General features: G+C 37.1%; 1 protein-coding gene and 1 non-coding gene across 2 annotated transcripts; both read right to left on the bottom strand.

Annotated features, from left to right (window-relative positions):
* Positions 1-506: 506 nt before the first annotated feature.
* LOC103716093 (probable arabinose 5-phosphate isomerase) lies at positions 507-4,453 on the bottom strand. Its single transcript, XM_039116599.1, has 3 exons — positions 3,694-4,453; positions 2,252-2,475; positions 507-1,035 (listed from the first exon to the last, which is right to left on the bottom strand). The coding sequence occupies exons 1-3, from the start codon at positions 4,369-4,371 to the stop codon at positions 879-881; spliced, it is 1,059 nt and encodes a 352-aa protein (XP_038972527.1). The 5' UTR covers positions 4,372-4,453; the 3' UTR covers positions 507-878.
* Positions 1,636-1,709, bottom strand: TRNAN-GUU. Its single transcript has one exon. It is a non-coding gene; the product is annotated as a tRNA-Asn (tRNA).
* Positions 4,454-18,518: the final 14,065 nt, after the last annotated feature.

Raw genomic sequence — 18,518 nt, 5'->3', positions numbered from 1 at the left:
ATGCCTGACTAAAAAACATTTTTTTTAGAAAAGAAGAAAGAAAAGGTAAAATGGCATGCAGCTTGCAAGATTTACAGGGCTGAAGTATTATCGAGTTAGTGCAGCTGTGCATAATTACACCAAATCAAAAGTATTGACTTACCTTATCAATCACACATATTCCTATTACTTACTATTATTGCTAGGTCATAATGGAATACTTTTCACCATTGCATCTTTTATTTAAATAAATAATTATTAAACAATATTCCAATAATATAGCGAGATGGTTGAATAATGGCTGTTGTAAGGCATGCATAATAACGACGGCTATTATTTTTGGTCGCTAGAACTATGACATAGATGCAATGTGCTCAAACCCTCATACCAGCCATTTTTATTAACAGTCACAGCACGCATGCAACACTTACATTGCTCATGTTATATTTTCATCCACCAATGCATTATTGTCCCACCTATCACCACTAATCCAAGAGGCAAGTTTTAGATACAGGAGTAAGAATGTCTTTCAGGAGAAGTGGGAGCAACTCTCATTCTTATTATATTTTATTCAAGAGCCAAATACAGCAGTGCTTAAATCACCTCAGACCACACCTCCAAGCAGCTCAAGGCAGCTGAAGTTACAGAGCTCCAAAGGACTGAGAAGAAGAAACAAAACAAGGAAAAAACTATACATAGAAAGATAGGGAAGCATAGGACTGAGTTTCCCAGGCATTATGCCCTCCTAGTCAGTCCACCAAAAGGGGTGGTGAACCTCAACCAGATCAACAGAAGGACCTAACAAACACAGCATTAATTCTCAAGACCCTTGGAGCTTAGGACCCTGGTGACTTAGAAACACACAAAGAAGGGAGGACAGAGCATACATGGCACTAAATTTACAGGCCTGCAGAAACCAGTCCGTGGAGGGTAACAATCCCAATCACAATGTTCTGATGGTCGACCACGGGCAAAAACTGCACAGCAGATGGAGGTGACTCCATTTTCTGCATTGCTTCCACTGCCATCGCATCAGGGCTGATTGTTCTCGGGCATCTAAAAGACCAAATGAGAAAGAAAATGTTACCGACTGACGATACAATGGAACCAGTACTGGATTAGTTTCTTAAGTAGAAGTTATATCTCGACTAATATATTATGAATAACATCATCTCTCTCTCTCTCTCTCTCTCTCTCTCTCTCTCTCTCTCTCTCTCTCTCTCTCTCTCTCTCTCTCTCTCTCTCTCGGTTTTGTGGTGGGGGTCAGTAGAATATGAATGGCAGTTATAGTTGCATACATACTATCTTAGAAAGCATAAATGCATATAACTATCTTAGAAAGCAGAAACTTTGTAGAACAGTGAGACACATTATTTGGTGATAAAGTAAAAAAATAAAAATAAAAGAAAATAATGTTTGCTTGGTGATAAAGTAGAAAAAAAATAAAGAAAATAACATTTGTTTGGTGATAAAGCATAAATGCATATAACTATATATCTTAGAAAGCAGAAAGTTTGTAGAACAGTGAGACACATTATTTGGTGATAAAGGAAAAAAAGAAAAGAAAATAATGTTTGCTTGGTGATAAAGTAGAAAAAAATAAAGAAAAGAACATTTGTTTGGTGATAAAGTAACAAAAACAAGAGAAAAGAAAAACGCTAGAGGAAGGGCTTGAACCTTCGACCTTGTGGTTAACAGCCACACGCTCTAACCAACTGAGCTACTCCAGCCAACAAATCATGTTGACAAGATAAATACTGAAATGCTAAATATGAGGGAGATAGGATGTAAATTTGCAGAATTCTCTTATGTAACCATGAAAAGGGCATGTTGATGTGTCAATATTGAAAGAGTGCCCATAAATTAAGCCCCACTTGATTCGCGTTTTTGGCTACTGGTTAAATCCTCGAACTCCAAGGTTGCCACCACCTTTGTCAACCTTTTTCTTCATTTACAGAAGTAGCTTTGCCAACCAATTAGAATAAGCACTCATGCCCATCTTTGAATCTTATTTATGTTACATGACCATCCATACTAGTCCTAGGTAGTTTCTTTTTCTTCTCTTTCAGCTACGAAGTATCACCAAGAACTATTTAAATCAGGACTCATATGAAATATCATAAAATCAGAAATCATTTTCTTTTATCTTTTCCAATAAAAAAAATACAAGAAAACAAGCATAATGCTACTTAAAATAACCACATCTAGGTCTATGTAATATACAAAAAGTACTAGTATTCTAATTCGATAATCAAGTATTTTAACTCTTTACCTGTTGCACATTTCACCCACTGTGATCTTGAAGATTGCCTCACCACTATCTCCGAGTGTACGCCGGAGATCGCCATCTGTAAATGTCCCGATCATATGGTGCTCATCATCCACAACAAGCAAACATCCACACCCTTTGCTTGTCAACTCTATGAGCTGATCTATTATGAGATCTCCTTCCTTGCAGATTGGAAGCTCCTCCTGCTTCTTCATGACATCTTTCACCTATATAGAATACAATCGAAGTATTGTTACCAACATCTCCTTGGGAAGAAAAGCAGATATGATGAGCAACCACCATTGTCTTATAATTTACTACTAGTTTATTTACAATTTTTTCTTCAATATATATGCACCTATCATTGGACATACACTCACCTCCACCATTTCATCTATTTAGAACTATTGCAAATTGAAAATATCATTAACAGTATTACAAGTCAGGATTATGCTGAGTAATATTAAGACCTATTCACATTAAAAATGAGAACCAATTATATATAAATAACTATCGTTGCATTAGTAACAGTATAAAGGCAAAGTATAGTAATTTTTGTTAACATGATTCACCAATAATATCATAAAAACATCCCAATACAAGCTTCCAATACTGAACTGGACCATTCAAGAACCCCGCACACACGTACAAAAAGTAAAATAAAATGAAGCAATAAAAATAAAAGGAGCTCCTGAAAAAGCATCATGTTATACATTAGAAGAAGTAATAAAATGGGTGAAAAGAAAAGATTCCAGTTTTCAGCTGCCAAAAATGTAGAAGCTCATGTTACCAACTACAGTAAAATTAAACAAGATATATGCTTGCATTATGGATTTTTCATCTAACAAAACATTAATTTTATATAGCAAAACTTAAGCAAGCAAAAGTAGTATCATTTAATCCTCGAGTTTCTTTCCATTAGGATACTTGGCAAAACTTCATATAGCAAAACTTTTTTTTTATCTAATGTAAAAGTTTTATAATTTTCACTAGGATGGTCGCCTCGATGGCTCAAGAAGATGGTGGTCTTATAGGTTAAATGACGAGTTCAGATTTATAGTGTAAAGTCCATCTGCTTGCTATATACAAAGTACAAACCAAAGGAGAAGAATAAGCAATCTTCAAGCATATCCTACTTTCAGTTCTTCTATAGTTGAATAAAGCACCATTAGTTAGACAGCAATAAAATATTAAAAGCCTTCACAAGTATCTCACTTCAAAATACACATTCTTGAATAAAGGGATCATAGTAGCAATCATTTGCTCAAAAACAGAAGAAAAAGAAGAACAAGACTCACGTTATCGAATTCACGAACAAAAGCAGTTGAAGTTTCAATCTTTAACGAGAAAAGTGACCCAAAATAAGATTTTGACGGGAACCAGGAAATGACGAAAGAAAAGAAAAATATGATGGCTGGTAACAGTGGGGGAGGAGGAGAAGAGACCTTGAAGATGAGGCGCTTGCCGATCTTGCCGGCGGGGTGGTTGGCGGCGTATTGCTCCTTGGTGAGGCGGCGGGCGGCCATGAGGGCGACGGCGATGGTGTCGCCGAACACCATCTGGATCGCCGTCGACGTCACGGGGGCCAGATCGAAGGGGCAGAGCTCCCGCTCCAGGGGCAGGTGGACGTGCATGTCGCAGAGCGCGGCGAGGCGGCTGCCTTCCACGGAGGTCATCGACACGAGGAATGCCCCCTTGGCCCGCGCGCAGGGCACGAGGCGGAGGAGCTCGTCGGAGGACCCCGACTTGGAGAGGAGGACGAGGACGTCCGCGGCGCAGAGGGCGCCGATGTCGCCGTGGAGGGCGTCCACCGGGGGGAGGAAGGCGGCGCGGGCGAAGCCAAGAGAGGCGAGCGTCTGGGAGAGCTTCCGGGCGATGAGGCCGGACTTACCGACGCCGGAGAAGAAGACGCCGCCGGGGGCGTCGAGGAGGGCCTGGGCGAAGGCCAGTGCCTGCTCGAGGTCCAGCTTGTCGAAGAAGTGGTTCAGGTGCCGCTGCTGCGCCTCGAAGAGACGCCGGAGCCCCTCGGCGCATAGCGGGGTCGGATGTTTGCTATGGGCGGCGCCGCCGACCTGGGCGGCCATCGCGGGTGGCGGAGAGCGGGGAGGGGCGAGGGAACCCATTTGATTTGGATTTGCTCCCACTCCTCACTTCTTTTTTGTTATTAATTATAACTTATATTATTATTAATGATAAAACTCTTCTAATCTGGTTTTGCGAGTTGGGGAGGAGGGGTATTTATCGAGGGAGGGATGGAGCGTGATGTTGTGATATGCCTGAGGAGTATCGCAAGGTAAGTTGTTCCTGCGGTGTTCTGCATCACACCAAGTAAACTTCTCACACCAAAAAATATAGTCAAAATATCAAATTAAACAGATTAATTATAGATATAATTAAAATATATGTATTTTATTACAATAGTAATGGAATTGTCTCCGTGCTTAATTAAGTGACTAGAGTTTGCTACAACAAATATAACTGGCAAAGATATTGAAAATTTTGGTCAATATGATAAAATAAAAATTAATTGATTTGCTGAAACATTAATATTGATACTTTAATCATTTCTCATTAATGAATTAATAAGGAATTAAATTTTTTGCCAATTTGTTGAGATCAACCTGTTAAGGAATTTTCTAGATTAATTTTACATTGAATATATATTTTTAAAAATTTGTTGCATGCCGAAAAAAGAAAAAAAAACCTATTAGTTATCTATGATAAACAATCCCCATCCCTCTTTTCTTTTTATCAACTGGTCTTAGCAGCTCAATGAAAAATAACTATCATGCACCTTGGCTATCTTTAGATGATAATTTTTAATGGTTATGGATATACTTTGGGGATCTGTAATGGTTTTTTTCTAGCATGAAATTTGAAAAAAAAAAAAAACTAGAGAAGGACAATGTGAAATTGCCAAAAAAAAAAGGTTAGTAATGGGTTTTTATTTGAAAGGAAAATACAAATTGCTAGATTGGCGAGACTTGATAGCATACACACTTATCTATTAAAAAGTGAGAGGTTGGTATTTGGCACACACATTGTTGCAGCGTACCTGCAAGAAGACCCTCAAAATCTGCTGGACCTTCCTCTAAAGACATTGCGGATTGGGGGTTTTAGGGTAAGTCCTTTTGGGTGTCCAATCAACTTCATAAAAAAAATAAAAAAAAAAGAAAGAAAGAAAGAAAGAAACATTGGCTAGGACCACATGATCATGAATATAGAAAGGCAAATTATACACTTAACATCAAAAATTCTTTTTTCACTCATATCATGTCTAATATGAATTATATGTAGCTAGTTCCTATTAGTATAATTTTAGAAATCATGTAACAATTTGTGTCGGCCCATAATATTTTTTTTTTGTTAGCATGATCATATATCAGAGTATATTATTTTTTATTAGCATGATCCTATATTAGACTATATTTTATTTTTTTTGTCAGTACGATCATATTAGAGTAATTTTAGAGATTATGTAACAATTTGTATCCGTCAATAATTTTTTTTTTTTGTTAGCATGATCCTATATCAGCCTATATTTTTTTATATATATATAGTATGTATGTAAATATATATCATCCTAAAATGTACCAAATATAAAAGAATAGAAAAATAATTATCGTGGCTTGTAACCACAATTACAGAATGGCATTATAAACATATGACTATATCTCCCACGTTCCCTGCCATTTTAATGCCTTGGATCCATCAAAATAAGTAAGTGCTGAACTAGCTAAGGATTAAATTTTTGAAATGAATAATCACGTGCAAGTTAGATCCAAGTTTTTTTTAAGGTTTAATTTACAACATGATTCTAGTGAACTGAGTAGCTAAGGATTAACAATTTTCAAAACTAAAAAAACTCGTCATAACAGTTTATGGCAGCTTTTAGTGTAAAAGGAGCATGATTTGGAAGTAAATAATTAGTTCCTAAAAATTGAAATCATTTTTAAAATAGATCTAAATTTCTATATATAATTAGTTTGATTGAAATATAATCAAAATCTAAATATCTGTCAGGATTTCGAAGCTAAAATAGAAATGGTCAAGATTTAAGAAGAGTATACATAAGAAAAAAAGTGTAAAGCAAAATTTTAAAGGAAAAGGGTTAATGTGAAGCATGCAGCCAATTTTCTTCGCATTTCTATATTTATATATACTATATATAATCCATGTTCCATCTAATGAGACAACAGATTCTACATAGAATCTGAATTCGATATGATAAAGTTATCCAAAAATTAATTTGGATCTAGCGGTTAGCATAAAATAATATAGTCAAGTATTTCCGTGTATGAGTTATATCCATAAAGATGCAGTGGGGCAGTTCAGCTCACCCAATCATGATACAATATGAGATCACATGATTAGTCCCACAAGAGATGTCATGGCACTTTGGTTTCATTTCCAATTGTTCTCCGTAGGAAAGCACAATAATTAAAATTAGAAATAAATTATAGAAACACCTCTTCAAGTTTAAGCCTTTTATATTTAGATCCTAAAAGTTTAGAACTAAAAAGTATCAATTAGCCAGCAAAACTTCAAATTTGTTGTAATATAGCTCAATTGTCTATCTGGATCTTAACATCGTTCACAGAGTAAGAAACAACAAAAAATATTCTTGATTCATAGAGATTATCTTTTGTCATTCAGTTATCTGCACAAATTTCAAAGCGCTCTATTCTCTATTATTTATCTACCTATATAGATCTCAAAGTGTTCCATTCTCTATCACTCATCCACTTGCATATATTTTGAAGCGCTCCATCTGTTATTTATTTAACTGCACAGATCTTGAAACACTTTGTTAGTGATCCATTCACCTACACATATCTCACAAGCGTTCCATCTTCTATCATCTATTTACTCCTAAAAATCTCAAAGCAATCTTTCTCCTATCATATATCTCAAAGTACTATATCCTTTATCTTTTATCTGTCTATACGGATCTCGAAACAGTCCATCCTCTATCATCCATCCATTTGCACAAATTTCGAAGTGGTCTATCCTTCGTCAGCCATCCATCTGCATAGATCTTAAAGTACTCAATCCTCTTGCCAAGTTAATAGGATGGCCAGTTCCTAAATTTTACAAAAAATAGTTCTTATACGATCTTTATGCTATAACATTTTGTAATGAATACAGACAGCTAGGTCATATTGCAATGAATTAAAAATTTTTATGACTAATTAATATTTTTCAAATATTTAGAATTTAAGCATAAATGGTTCTGGAGTGTTTTTTTTTCCTTAAAAAGCTGCATGGGTGGTGATCAAGATTCTTAATCAAAAAAAGGACAGCCACGTTTTCTTCAATCTATGATAAGATGATACACCTAACCGTTCACTGGTCGCATGCCATCCTTTTCTAACACGTATTCACGTACACCCATTGAATTTACCTGGAGATCATATCTAAGTGAGCAAGAGGGCCACCGTTCTTAAAGCATCACGGATAGGTCATAGTTCCAACTTCCAAGGGCCCTGGAATAAAATAATGTCAGCTGTCCGTCGGACGCATCCTAATTTTGCTCACAAGATCGGTTTCCACCTGCATTATTGCGGTTGGTCGCACGACCGTCCTCGTTGTGATGCGACTGCATCGACAATTACAGATCTAGACAAATAACAGGATCCAATCATTCATTCTATTTTGCTGTTTTTTAGATCCTGATTTTTCTTGAAAATTTTGAGGTCTTGCTGCTTCCATGATTGATACGCGACTGATAATTTACAGTGCAATTATTTTAGTTTTTTAATCTTTCCACCTATGTTACTAAATATTGGACTATTAAGCATTATGAGCGTATAAACAAGCATGACATGCCATCCCACCTGATGGTGTTTGGATTATTTATATGCATAGTAGATTACCTCATGCATATAACTTTCTAAATATTTTAAATAGTCATATATTTTCTATAACAATGCAGAACCTTACATAAAATGGCTAGCCGAAAAGTATTATTTTGATTATTTGATTCTATATAAGTACTCAAGATCTACCTAATAATTAACTAATATGAAACTAAACATACACTCGTACAGATTTTCACATTTTCTCTTCAAATCTCATCTTTAACAATCTTTTATATATATTTTTAATTGGGTCGCTGTATTGGATATATTTGCATTCTGTGGCAGAGCTCGCATCAAAAGAAAATTAAACACTCTTCGCATATTTTCTCTCCAAACTGCACCTTATTATCCAATAAAACATCTTTTATCGGACAACAGGAAGCTCGATCTGCAGCAAATCAAATCTTAAAGCTAATAGCATACTCAAACATTTTCATCAGAGAGAGAGAGAGAGAGAGAGAGAGAGAGAGAGAGAGAGAGGTTTAAAAGGCTTATAATGGTCAGAGAGCTTATATTATAACAACAGTGGTTTATAATTTTACGCGACTATATACGTATGTGCATAAGCTATCGGTGGTAGGTTTGAACTTGGATGTGGGCTGCTGATCAGGTGGGGCTCACAGGAGGAGCAGATAAGGCGTTGATGGTGATGAATTGCCCGATGGTCCACCAAAGGCGCTCGGTGGTGCACAGGGCACGTGCAACACGCGGTACCTTCCAAAGTCCATTTCGCAGAGCCCACCATGGCAAAATAATTGATGGCAAAACAATTATGGCCCTTGGATCCATCCCGAAGTTGGTTGCCGCATCGCCATCCAGGTTCATCGGTGGATTTGAACGCCATGTACGAAATGCGCGGTCCTGGAGTGAAGGCTGGTACTGGAGTTCGTACAACCTCCCGGTCTGGTGACCTCTTCGTGATGCTTTCCCAGCTGCCAGCCTCGTCCAACGCCATCGTAGTCCTGGAGGCCGGTACTCGAGTTCGTACAACCTCCCGGTCAGGTGACCTCCTCGTGACCCCTTCCGGCTTGTCCGCAGTCTTGTTGCTCCGCCTCGATCGAACCAGTCTTGTTGCTCCGCCTCGATCGAAAAAGTCTAAGGCTGCAAATAGATCGGATCGATCCGAGATCCAACCCGATCCGTATAGATTTGATCCGATCTGATCCGAATTTTAAGATCCACGGGTCCGGATCAAATTCTAAAATTAGATCCAAATCATTTTTTGAATCGAATTTGGATTTACCGAATGAATCCGATCCGACTCGAATGGATCCGAAGAAAGAGAGAATTTTTTTTTGTGTGTGGGTCGTGGTACTGTTGGTCCGCTAGGATTCTCTCTCAAGGTGTCTCGGTAGCTGGCTTTTTTTTTTTTTTTTCCTTCTGTTTTTTGGTTTTTGTTTTTCTTAACTTTTGCAGGGAGGAAGTGAGGGAACACCGAACCGAATATGGGTCATGTGCCAGTTTTCCGCAATGGAACTGGATTCTAGAAGAAATTCTGGGATTTTTTTTGTCCTCGTGAGAGGGGAGCTGGGAGACACCAAGTTCCGTCCGATCAGTCATATGGATAAAAAATAGTGTGATATGAAATTTGGCTTGCAGGCCGACTTAGTTAGTAAGCCATAGGCCATCTGTTCTGACCGGAGGTCAATTGCAAGCCTTTCGAGTCATAGGGCACCCAGCACCTCATAATTATGATATGACCAAATTAAATTTGCCCAAATTCTTTTCAAAGAAGATCGACCTGACTCGGACCAAACCCGACCCGTCTCGGACCAAACCCAATCCGACTCGGATCCGACCTGATCCATTTGCATCCCTAGATAGGTCACAAATTATTAAAATATTTATAAAAAAAACATCATATATATATATATATATTGATGAAAACGACAATTCATATAGCTCTAACGTGAGTACATCCTGCCAAGTTACGAAAAAGTAAAGAGTACAAGAAAATGAGTATATGAAAGAAGGAAGGTTGAAGGGCCAAATGTTATTTCTCGGCAAAAGAGGTCAATGTTGGCTGCTTGGAGGTAACCTTCTTCTCTATTTCTTGGAACTATTAGGCCCATTTGGTTGCAATCAAGGTTCGCCATCTTAGTATTGGACCTATACTGGTACCATCCTACTATATGTCCGTCGATGTGGGGCCAGTTTGGCATACTGACACTTGTACGCTCCTCGTACCATGTATCAATTTCGTACCGGTATGGCACGGTCGATATGTACATTGGTACGGCGCACCATGGTTACAATAGTTGAAGTTGTTGAATATACGACACATATTAAAAATTACATATATTCGTATACAGACTCTATATAAAAAAATAATATAGACTGATATAAAATAATACTAACAATGAAAAATATTACTGACTAATATAAATTGTTATGTAATATCTAAAATTACTCTAATAAAATCGTACTAACAAAAAAAAAATATGTTGATAAAAAACACGCTAATAAATGAGTAATATAGGCTGTTAAGTGAAAGTTTAGGCTGCATTTAATCCGCTAAGAACCTCAACTTTTTAGCTAGTTAAATTTAACCAATCAACTAACTAACGATGGTTAAAGACATTTCATGGAGGGGAACAAAGTAACTTTAGCCAAGTGATTGAGCCACTTATCCTTCATTTTTGGTCACCTGTTACCTTTCTTTGTTGCTGCCTTCTATTCTTCGTAAAATTCAAAAAGTGACACTTAAGCATTTTTAACCTAATGTTGTTTTATTCCAACCAAACAAGGAGGAGATAAGGTCACTCCTCAACTACCATATCAGCATCATGTTGGACAGAGAATGAATGTGGACATGCGAGAGACAAAGGTTCATGGAGCCCTTGGCATACATTAGGTGTGCCAAAATGGATTTGTCAATAATAATCGGTTAATTATAAGTGGCTAGGCCCACAAGGATGATGATTGTAAGCAGACCTTTGTTGATAAAGTATGAGTATGTTTGTAAAATGAAAACACATTTTTATAATCTCATTGATATTGTAGAGGAGGACTCCAGGGCATGCTTGGTTGTTGATTCATCCATGAGCTACTAATTGGAGAGAAAGTGGTCGTTCTTAATAGAAAATTCCATCGCTGAGTATTCTTTACAATCATGGATAATAGACGTGTAAGGCCCATGCTAGACCGCACTCGTCTAAGAACCTGTGCAAGATAAGTTTTCAAAGTGGTAGTCTTTTTTCAACTTCTTGCTTTTATTTTGACCAAGGTTAAGAACCCTATTTATAGAGTATAATTCAAGAGTAATGGAGAGCTAGGATGGGTCAATGACATCGGCTTGAATGATTGGCTAGGTTTGAGTGCTCGACATGGCGGGGTGTAGAATTAGGATTACTCTCTAGATTTCTTTTAATTATTTAATTTGTATTTTTTTTATTTTTTTTAACTTGAAGGGTAGAGATAGGTGGGACATGGGTAGCATCTAAAGTTTGTAACGAAGAGAAAAACAACAATTATGTGGTTTGTGAAAGTAAGTGAAATTTTATGTGCTTTTTAGGTGGTTTTTACCCTTTTGGTTTGCAAGTGCTGATAATAATGTGGGCATTTCGAGTACATGAATGGGCTTGCTTGGTTGGCCTCCCATTTTAAACAACCATTTTGAATCACCTTCTCTCCAAACCTGGGTGGCATAAAGCCATGGCAACTGTGGTTCTCATAACTAGATATTCTTGCTTTAATAATTTAAATGTACATATTCATCACTCTTATCACATATACTTAACTATATCAGAACTTTTCGACAGTCAAACAATTTGTATTAGATTCCAAACCACGAGGTTGCAAGAGACCAGGGTTCTTAATTAACAGCTTTGGCTTGCTCAATAAAAGGTCTATTTGAGTTCATTTGGCTAGAAAACTAGTTAAGCTCGTATGTGTTTGCCTATGTGTGCACGCATAAAACTTTAACCTTAGCTTGATGACCCTTAGATATGATAAGCCTAGATAGAGCAATACTTGCTTGGGTTAAGTTGATCAAATTCACATTGCTGTCAGTTTAATAGATTGTTATATATGCAAGCATGTCCAAGCTATCAATATATTGTATTGCTTCGCTCGATTGAGAATTAGACATATTTGGTCGCAATACCATAATATCATCATTGTTCAATGCTATTTTCTGGAATTCTTGTAAAATTTCTAAGAATCAAAGAATCATTCTTACTTTGCTCAAACCATTTTAATTGTTAGCCCCTTGGAATCCTAAGCTCTTGGACTTCTGCTTGGGAAGTTAAATGAACGGAGATAACTTTATATATAATTTTCGACAATTAAAATAAATACACGCAATCATTCATTCTTTAGTGCAGAGTATAATAGACATCGAAAATTTGATAGAAAACTCTGAAGATCTGTGATGCAAATGGAGAAGATGATGAACTTCTTGGCTGGTTAAGTTCATCTGACTAGCAATCAAAAGTATTAGTGTAGTTCGGCAATGATTTCTTTTGGTACCGAGTGTTAGGAGGGTAGCCAGTAGAACCCCTTGACACATGACATTGAAGAGAATTAGTAACATTTTGATTTGTGGTGATGGTTGGGAATACTGGGAATAATGAACTTTTGGGAGGAATAAGAAATAAAAGTCCCAACCTTTTATATTCTATTAGCATTCTTATACATTAAATATAATAAAAGACACTCCTTTAACATTAGGTGAAAATCTGAAAAAAGAATTGAAGTGTCTAAGACTCTTCAAATGACTTGAACCATATTTCAAGTAACTCCACATCAGCCGAGTCAAGACCACGCAAGCCAAGAGTCTCCTATCGAGTCGACTTGAAAACTTGCTGAGTCGAGTTGACTTGGCTAGGTTTTGAGTCGACCCGGCGAGTTTTCAAACTATGTGAAGATCTAAAAGTGCTTGAATCCGAAATGGTAACATTAGTTACCCCGAACCCAAAATACCCAGTTACTTTATTTTCTCTCAACAGGTTCATAATTGGCATAGGTGAAGGAAAGAGTTCAACTACAACGCTTGTTGATCACAAATCGAATCACATATTTTTCTTTTGAAATAATAAAAGAAAATGTTGATTGAAGCTCTTGCACCTTAGAAATCCATAACACATCGTCACACTTTGAAAAATACAAAAGCACGAGAATTGAGAGGATTCCATTTGGATGACCCAAAGAATGCATCTACCCTTGAAAGCAGGCTTTTAAGTCTAGGCGCGTACATTCAGCATGTCTCATTCTAAGTTTTGCATTATTTGAGCCCATGTTTTCTTGTTGCTTCAATTTTTTACTTAATCATTTGATGACGCCATTTATATAAGATGACTTTGAAGTCTAATCTTGCCTAAGAGCTATGAAGGAAATGATAATTTTTAATTTACAACTTAATTTGATTTAGCAGAGAAGTCCTCAGAGGCTTCCAACTTCCACCTAGGCTCATCCACTCGTCCATGTTTTGAGCACCTCAGGCAGGATTCAAGCTCTAGATCATTTGGAGCAAGTTTCCACTCTTGTTATTGTCTTGTATTCCAGGTTAAGCCTGCAGCATTCAGTCGACAGTCTCAGCTAATTTTTGGATATTGGCATTCCTTTGAAACTTGTAAAGCAGGGTTTCGAAGCATCGGCCTTTAAGCAGCCAGTCCCAGAGCAAGTGGCAGCACTTGATCCTTGATTCCATGTACCATGGATTATCATATGATAATATTCAGTATAATGGGCAACATAATATGATTGAGGTTCACGTGAGATTCAGATGACTTGCCTCGGTGTCGAGCTTTTTTTCCCGAAAGGGAGCGACGATCAAAGCAGTTGCCGACCAAAGAATGTCTTGATGCGAAGATGATTGCCTAGGTCTGTGCAGACATGTGTTTAGTTCTATATTGGCTATGCAACGAGTAAATTTTGGGTACTTATACAGAACCAAGAAACTCAACTAATATTTTCTAGCTAGTTTTTTTGGGTGAGATCCTAGGTTAGTATAAATGATATCCGAGCCAACATGGTCTATAGCCTATCTGGACTAGAAGACATCGTAGTATTGGTCCATTGGGACTGACCACGGGTTGATCATGGTATTTGTGATTAAATTTGAATAGATTTAGATCATTTATCTGGTGAGGATGTAAGGGCATCCTATATTGATTATGTACTGAGTAGATCTTGGGTACTTATACATAGTTAAGAAACCCAAACAACACCTTCTGGCTAGTTCTAGTTTGTCACAAGAATTATGTTTGAGGTTATACTGCAAGAGAATGAAAGAAGATAATTGGTAGATCTTGGGTACTTATACAGAACTAAAAAATCCAAATAACACCTTCTGCCCAGTCCTAATTTATTACAAGAATTATGTTTGAGGCTATACCGGAAGAGAATGAAAGAAGATAACTACTCTAATCTTTCGCAAAATGGGTAGATTTAAATTGTAGGAGTCCTGGAACCTCAACACCAAAGTCCCTAGCTGAGGCAGATATCATATGGAATTGCAATTAGAACATGGTCTTTAGATTTGCCAATACATCGAGGATGATTATAGGGGTCCACAACCGAAAAGGCAAGGGCTTAGGAAATCCAAAATAGATTTTCCAAAATTTAGTGGAGGAGATCCGTATGAGTGGCTCGACAAGACGGATTAATACTTTGATGTATATGAAGTTTCATGATTCTCCTTGTAAAAAATCAGACCGTCACAACTCCTATAGCCGCTGCCTCTATTTTTTCCGAGTTAGTCTACTAACCAATGACATTGTGTGATGGGGAGCATTCTTCAGATTAAAGCTTAACAATTATCCTACATATTCAAAAGTGGATCAAGCACGAAACTTTTATGCTCTGCAATCCGAAACAGAAACTAATGTTCAAATACTTCAGTCCAGATGGATGCTTCAACAAACTTCAGATTTTTCTAACCAGATCCTTACAGCCATTTGTCTTCAGCCACTCACGCGCACGCGGCATCCATATAAGATATTGTGAACATCAACATCAGTGACATGGATGAAGTGCTTTCAGAGTGTTATGTTAAAAATCTATATAAAAAGTATATGTTTATTCTCTGTATCTTGAATTCAAGTTACAACTATATGTACATCAATATATAGCCTAACAATACCACAAGTAAGAAAAGTGTGTCAAGACTAACAACAAAATAAGCTTTGCGTCGAAACTAATCCAGCAGTCAAGCTCGACGAAGTAATTTCGAAACTGGATTTTCTGCAACTTATTGCTCATGTGATGCGGCAAAACTTGGTTAACAGCAAATTGGTACTCATTTCTCCCGCAATCAGGGGCCCAAAACGAGTCCTAATCTCCATATTAGCCTTCAACTTTATCTACAAGTTTTCTCCTTTACCTTCTAGAAAATATATATAAATTTTTAAACTTAGAAAGGGCCTTGCACTTCGACTGCCTGCAGCTTTTCCGTTAGAGTCTCTTTCTATTATTTTCTTCAGCGTCACGAATCCTGCACTTGCTCAAAATTCCCACTTATCCCAGCTGCAATCTCGAAACTGATCATTTCCAATAGTTTCTCCTGCTTGTTATAACAATCTAGGATCTCGACCTAAAGGATCCAAATTCATTCGGATCCAATCACAACTATTATGGCCAATCTATGATTAGGCCTAATAGACCTGTATTGGATCATCCCGACCTCATCTAAAAAAGCTAGCTAGAGAGTGTTATTTGAGTTCCTTGCCTCTGTATATATATATTCAAAATTTATTTATTGCATAATTGAAGTAGAATTAAACACATCCTTGCACAGATCCTGATACTTCTACTCAACCGAGACTCTGAGCTGAGCACAAAAAAGCGCTGCAAAGCTAAAATTAAACTAGAAAACTCTCGGCTCTAGCGAGATTGTTGGTTTGTTGCTATATCCTGAAAGCTAGAGTAGAAAAATAAGCAACAAAAAAAAGGTGCATGCGTACTTTGATTGGTGGGTATTACAATTATCCCAGAATTTAGATTTAGGCTGCTTTACTTGGTGACCTGGATCATTAAAACATCCCCATTCTTAAAAGGCTATGATTACACTTGGACGCCTTTATTTGGCAATCTAGATCACCAAATAATCCACTTTTTACAGGCCTCTCTGAAGGGAAAAAGTTCATATTTTATCCTGCAATCTATATTCCTCTGGATTGCAAAGATGATACATATATGTCTTCCTAGATCGTTCAAAGACCAGATTTTCAGAACCCTGTGATGGAAAAGAACAACTAATTAAGTTCTTGTAAACGGGGTAATCGACCTTTTGTGCCAAAATTTTGTTTTTCTTTCTTTCTTTCTTTTTTACCTTCTTCCTTCTAAGCGGATCAGATCATCTTCCCATTTCAATAACCCTATGTTAGGATTGTCCAATGGCCAGGATCGCGAGAACAATGGATGTCTCGTGAAAAGAGAGTACGCAGAGAAAATAAACTTGGAAAGAGAGAAAATGAACAAACTTTTATTGATAATTAGGACGGACAAAACTAAGCCGGATCCTGGCGGAAAAAAAAGAGAGGGAAAAGTGTGGTCAATGAGAAAGAACAAAAAAATATCGGCTGTTTAATTAGAGTTTTCAAAAAAAAGAGATGAGAAAGTAGCATTTGCATAAGAATAAAATTTCTATATTTTATAGAAAAGAAAAATTCATGGAGAATACGAGATTTGGAAATTGGGGTCCCTTTTTTCCCCAAAAGTATCATTAAGCCATAGCTAAGGTCTTTCTTTTTATGAAGGATTGAATAGGTATTTTATACAACTTTTTTTAACAAAGTAAATGCTTAACCAAACATAAACCACTTTGTAATATGTCACTTTTTCATCATCAACCAAACATGCCGAAATCATTTTTTCAGATATCATATTCTCGGAATCATGTTTTTAGAAAAAATATTTCAATGAGAAATTTTTTTTCTACGAACCAAATGAGCCTTAAGAGACCGGTTACCACGCTCCGTCGAAGCACTGGAGATGCCTACTGTACCCTTCACTGGTCTAACAATTTATTTGTTACCATGTTCAAGCTATCAACCTATTATGTTGCTTCACTAGACGAAACATATTTGGTTGCAGTGGCATGTCATAATGTTCCATATTTTATGGTGGATCTTGCAAGAATGTCCATTGCTTAAGGAATTTTGGAGAATTCTGAACAACCAAAGAACATATTGTTTCCCTTGCGCTTAAAGCCTCAGACTTTAACCATCAGCCCCTTGGGCTGTCGAGCTATTTTGAAGTTTTGCTTGAGAAGGTGCATGGATGGACAAAGGCCTTGGCGCAATCCTCAGCAACTAACATAAATACCTCTGGATCATTCATTGCGTAGGGCGGAATGCATGTGACATTGAGAACAAGATAACGTACTCTGACATAAATTGAAAAGATAATCAATTTGCTGACTGGATATTTCATCTAAATACCTATCAAAGTATTCACACAGTTTCATGATGATTGGGTAGGTACCATTTTTTTTGAAATATATTTCCTCGTGGAGTGTGTGCTTTAGGCTTAATGAGCAGCAAATTAGGATGGCAATTAGGTCAGATTAGGTCATATATGGGTCAGATCGAAGACGAATTGGATCGAAAAATTCCAAACCTGAATATGACCTATTTATTAAACATATTAAATTTGAAATTTGAACCTGCCATGTCTAATAAATAAATAACCCGATCGGTCTATTTAACCTGTTTAATAAATAGGCACCCTGCTTAACCTATTAACTTGTACAATCTATATGACTTGTTAGTATGTTTAATCTGATTCGATCCAATTATTAAATAGGTTAAATAAATCGAGAGGCTGGAACATGAACCTAATTCGATAATTAAATAGTTAAAGCAGATCAATATGTTTGCGGTCCAAACCTGTTCAACCCAAACCCAAATTTACTTATTATATGTCAAATGTGGATTACATCGATGGATTAGGTTGTTTTTTACCAGCCCAAGCACAAATTTTTAAATTGTATAGCAAAGCTAAAAAATACTAGAAGTGCCTATAACATAAGTTTTGAATGATGGAGGAAATTTCAGTGGAGAGGCTGTATCTTCTGTGCTAAAGAAAAATTCATATTCCTTCGCAAATCTATTATTGGATCATCCATTATATAGATCTCAAAGCACTTGAAATCTTCCATCCATCCACATGTATAGATCTCAAAGCAATCAGCAGTGCACTCGTGTGAAGGAAGGTGTGAGAGATGCAATTCTAACTCAAAATTTCGCGGCGATTCCCCCTTCAAAAAGGAAAAAAAAAACAAATGATGGATGAAACTGCATTTTTAGGAGAGGGAGCAGACCATTTTACCACTGCGCCAAGATTCCTCCACCAACCACCCTTAGACGCGAATCTCCACGCCCCAGCGACCTACGATCCGAGGCGCAGCACATGAGACGTACCATCTGGGCCGCAACTACAGCTCTCCATTCCCGATGCATTCCAGT

Source organism: Phoenix dactylifera, chromosome 2 (assembly GCF_009389715.1).
Source record: "Phoenix dactylifera cultivar Barhee BC4 chromosome 2, palm_55x_up_171113_PBpolish2nd_filt_p, whole genome shotgun sequence".
In the NCBI taxonomy this organism is placed as follows: domain Eukaryota; kingdom Viridiplantae; phylum Streptophyta; class Magnoliopsida; order Arecales; family Arecaceae; genus Phoenix; species Phoenix dactylifera.
The sequence above is the reverse complement of the archived record's forward strand: the minus strand, read 5'-3'. Positions and strand labels throughout refer to the sequence as shown.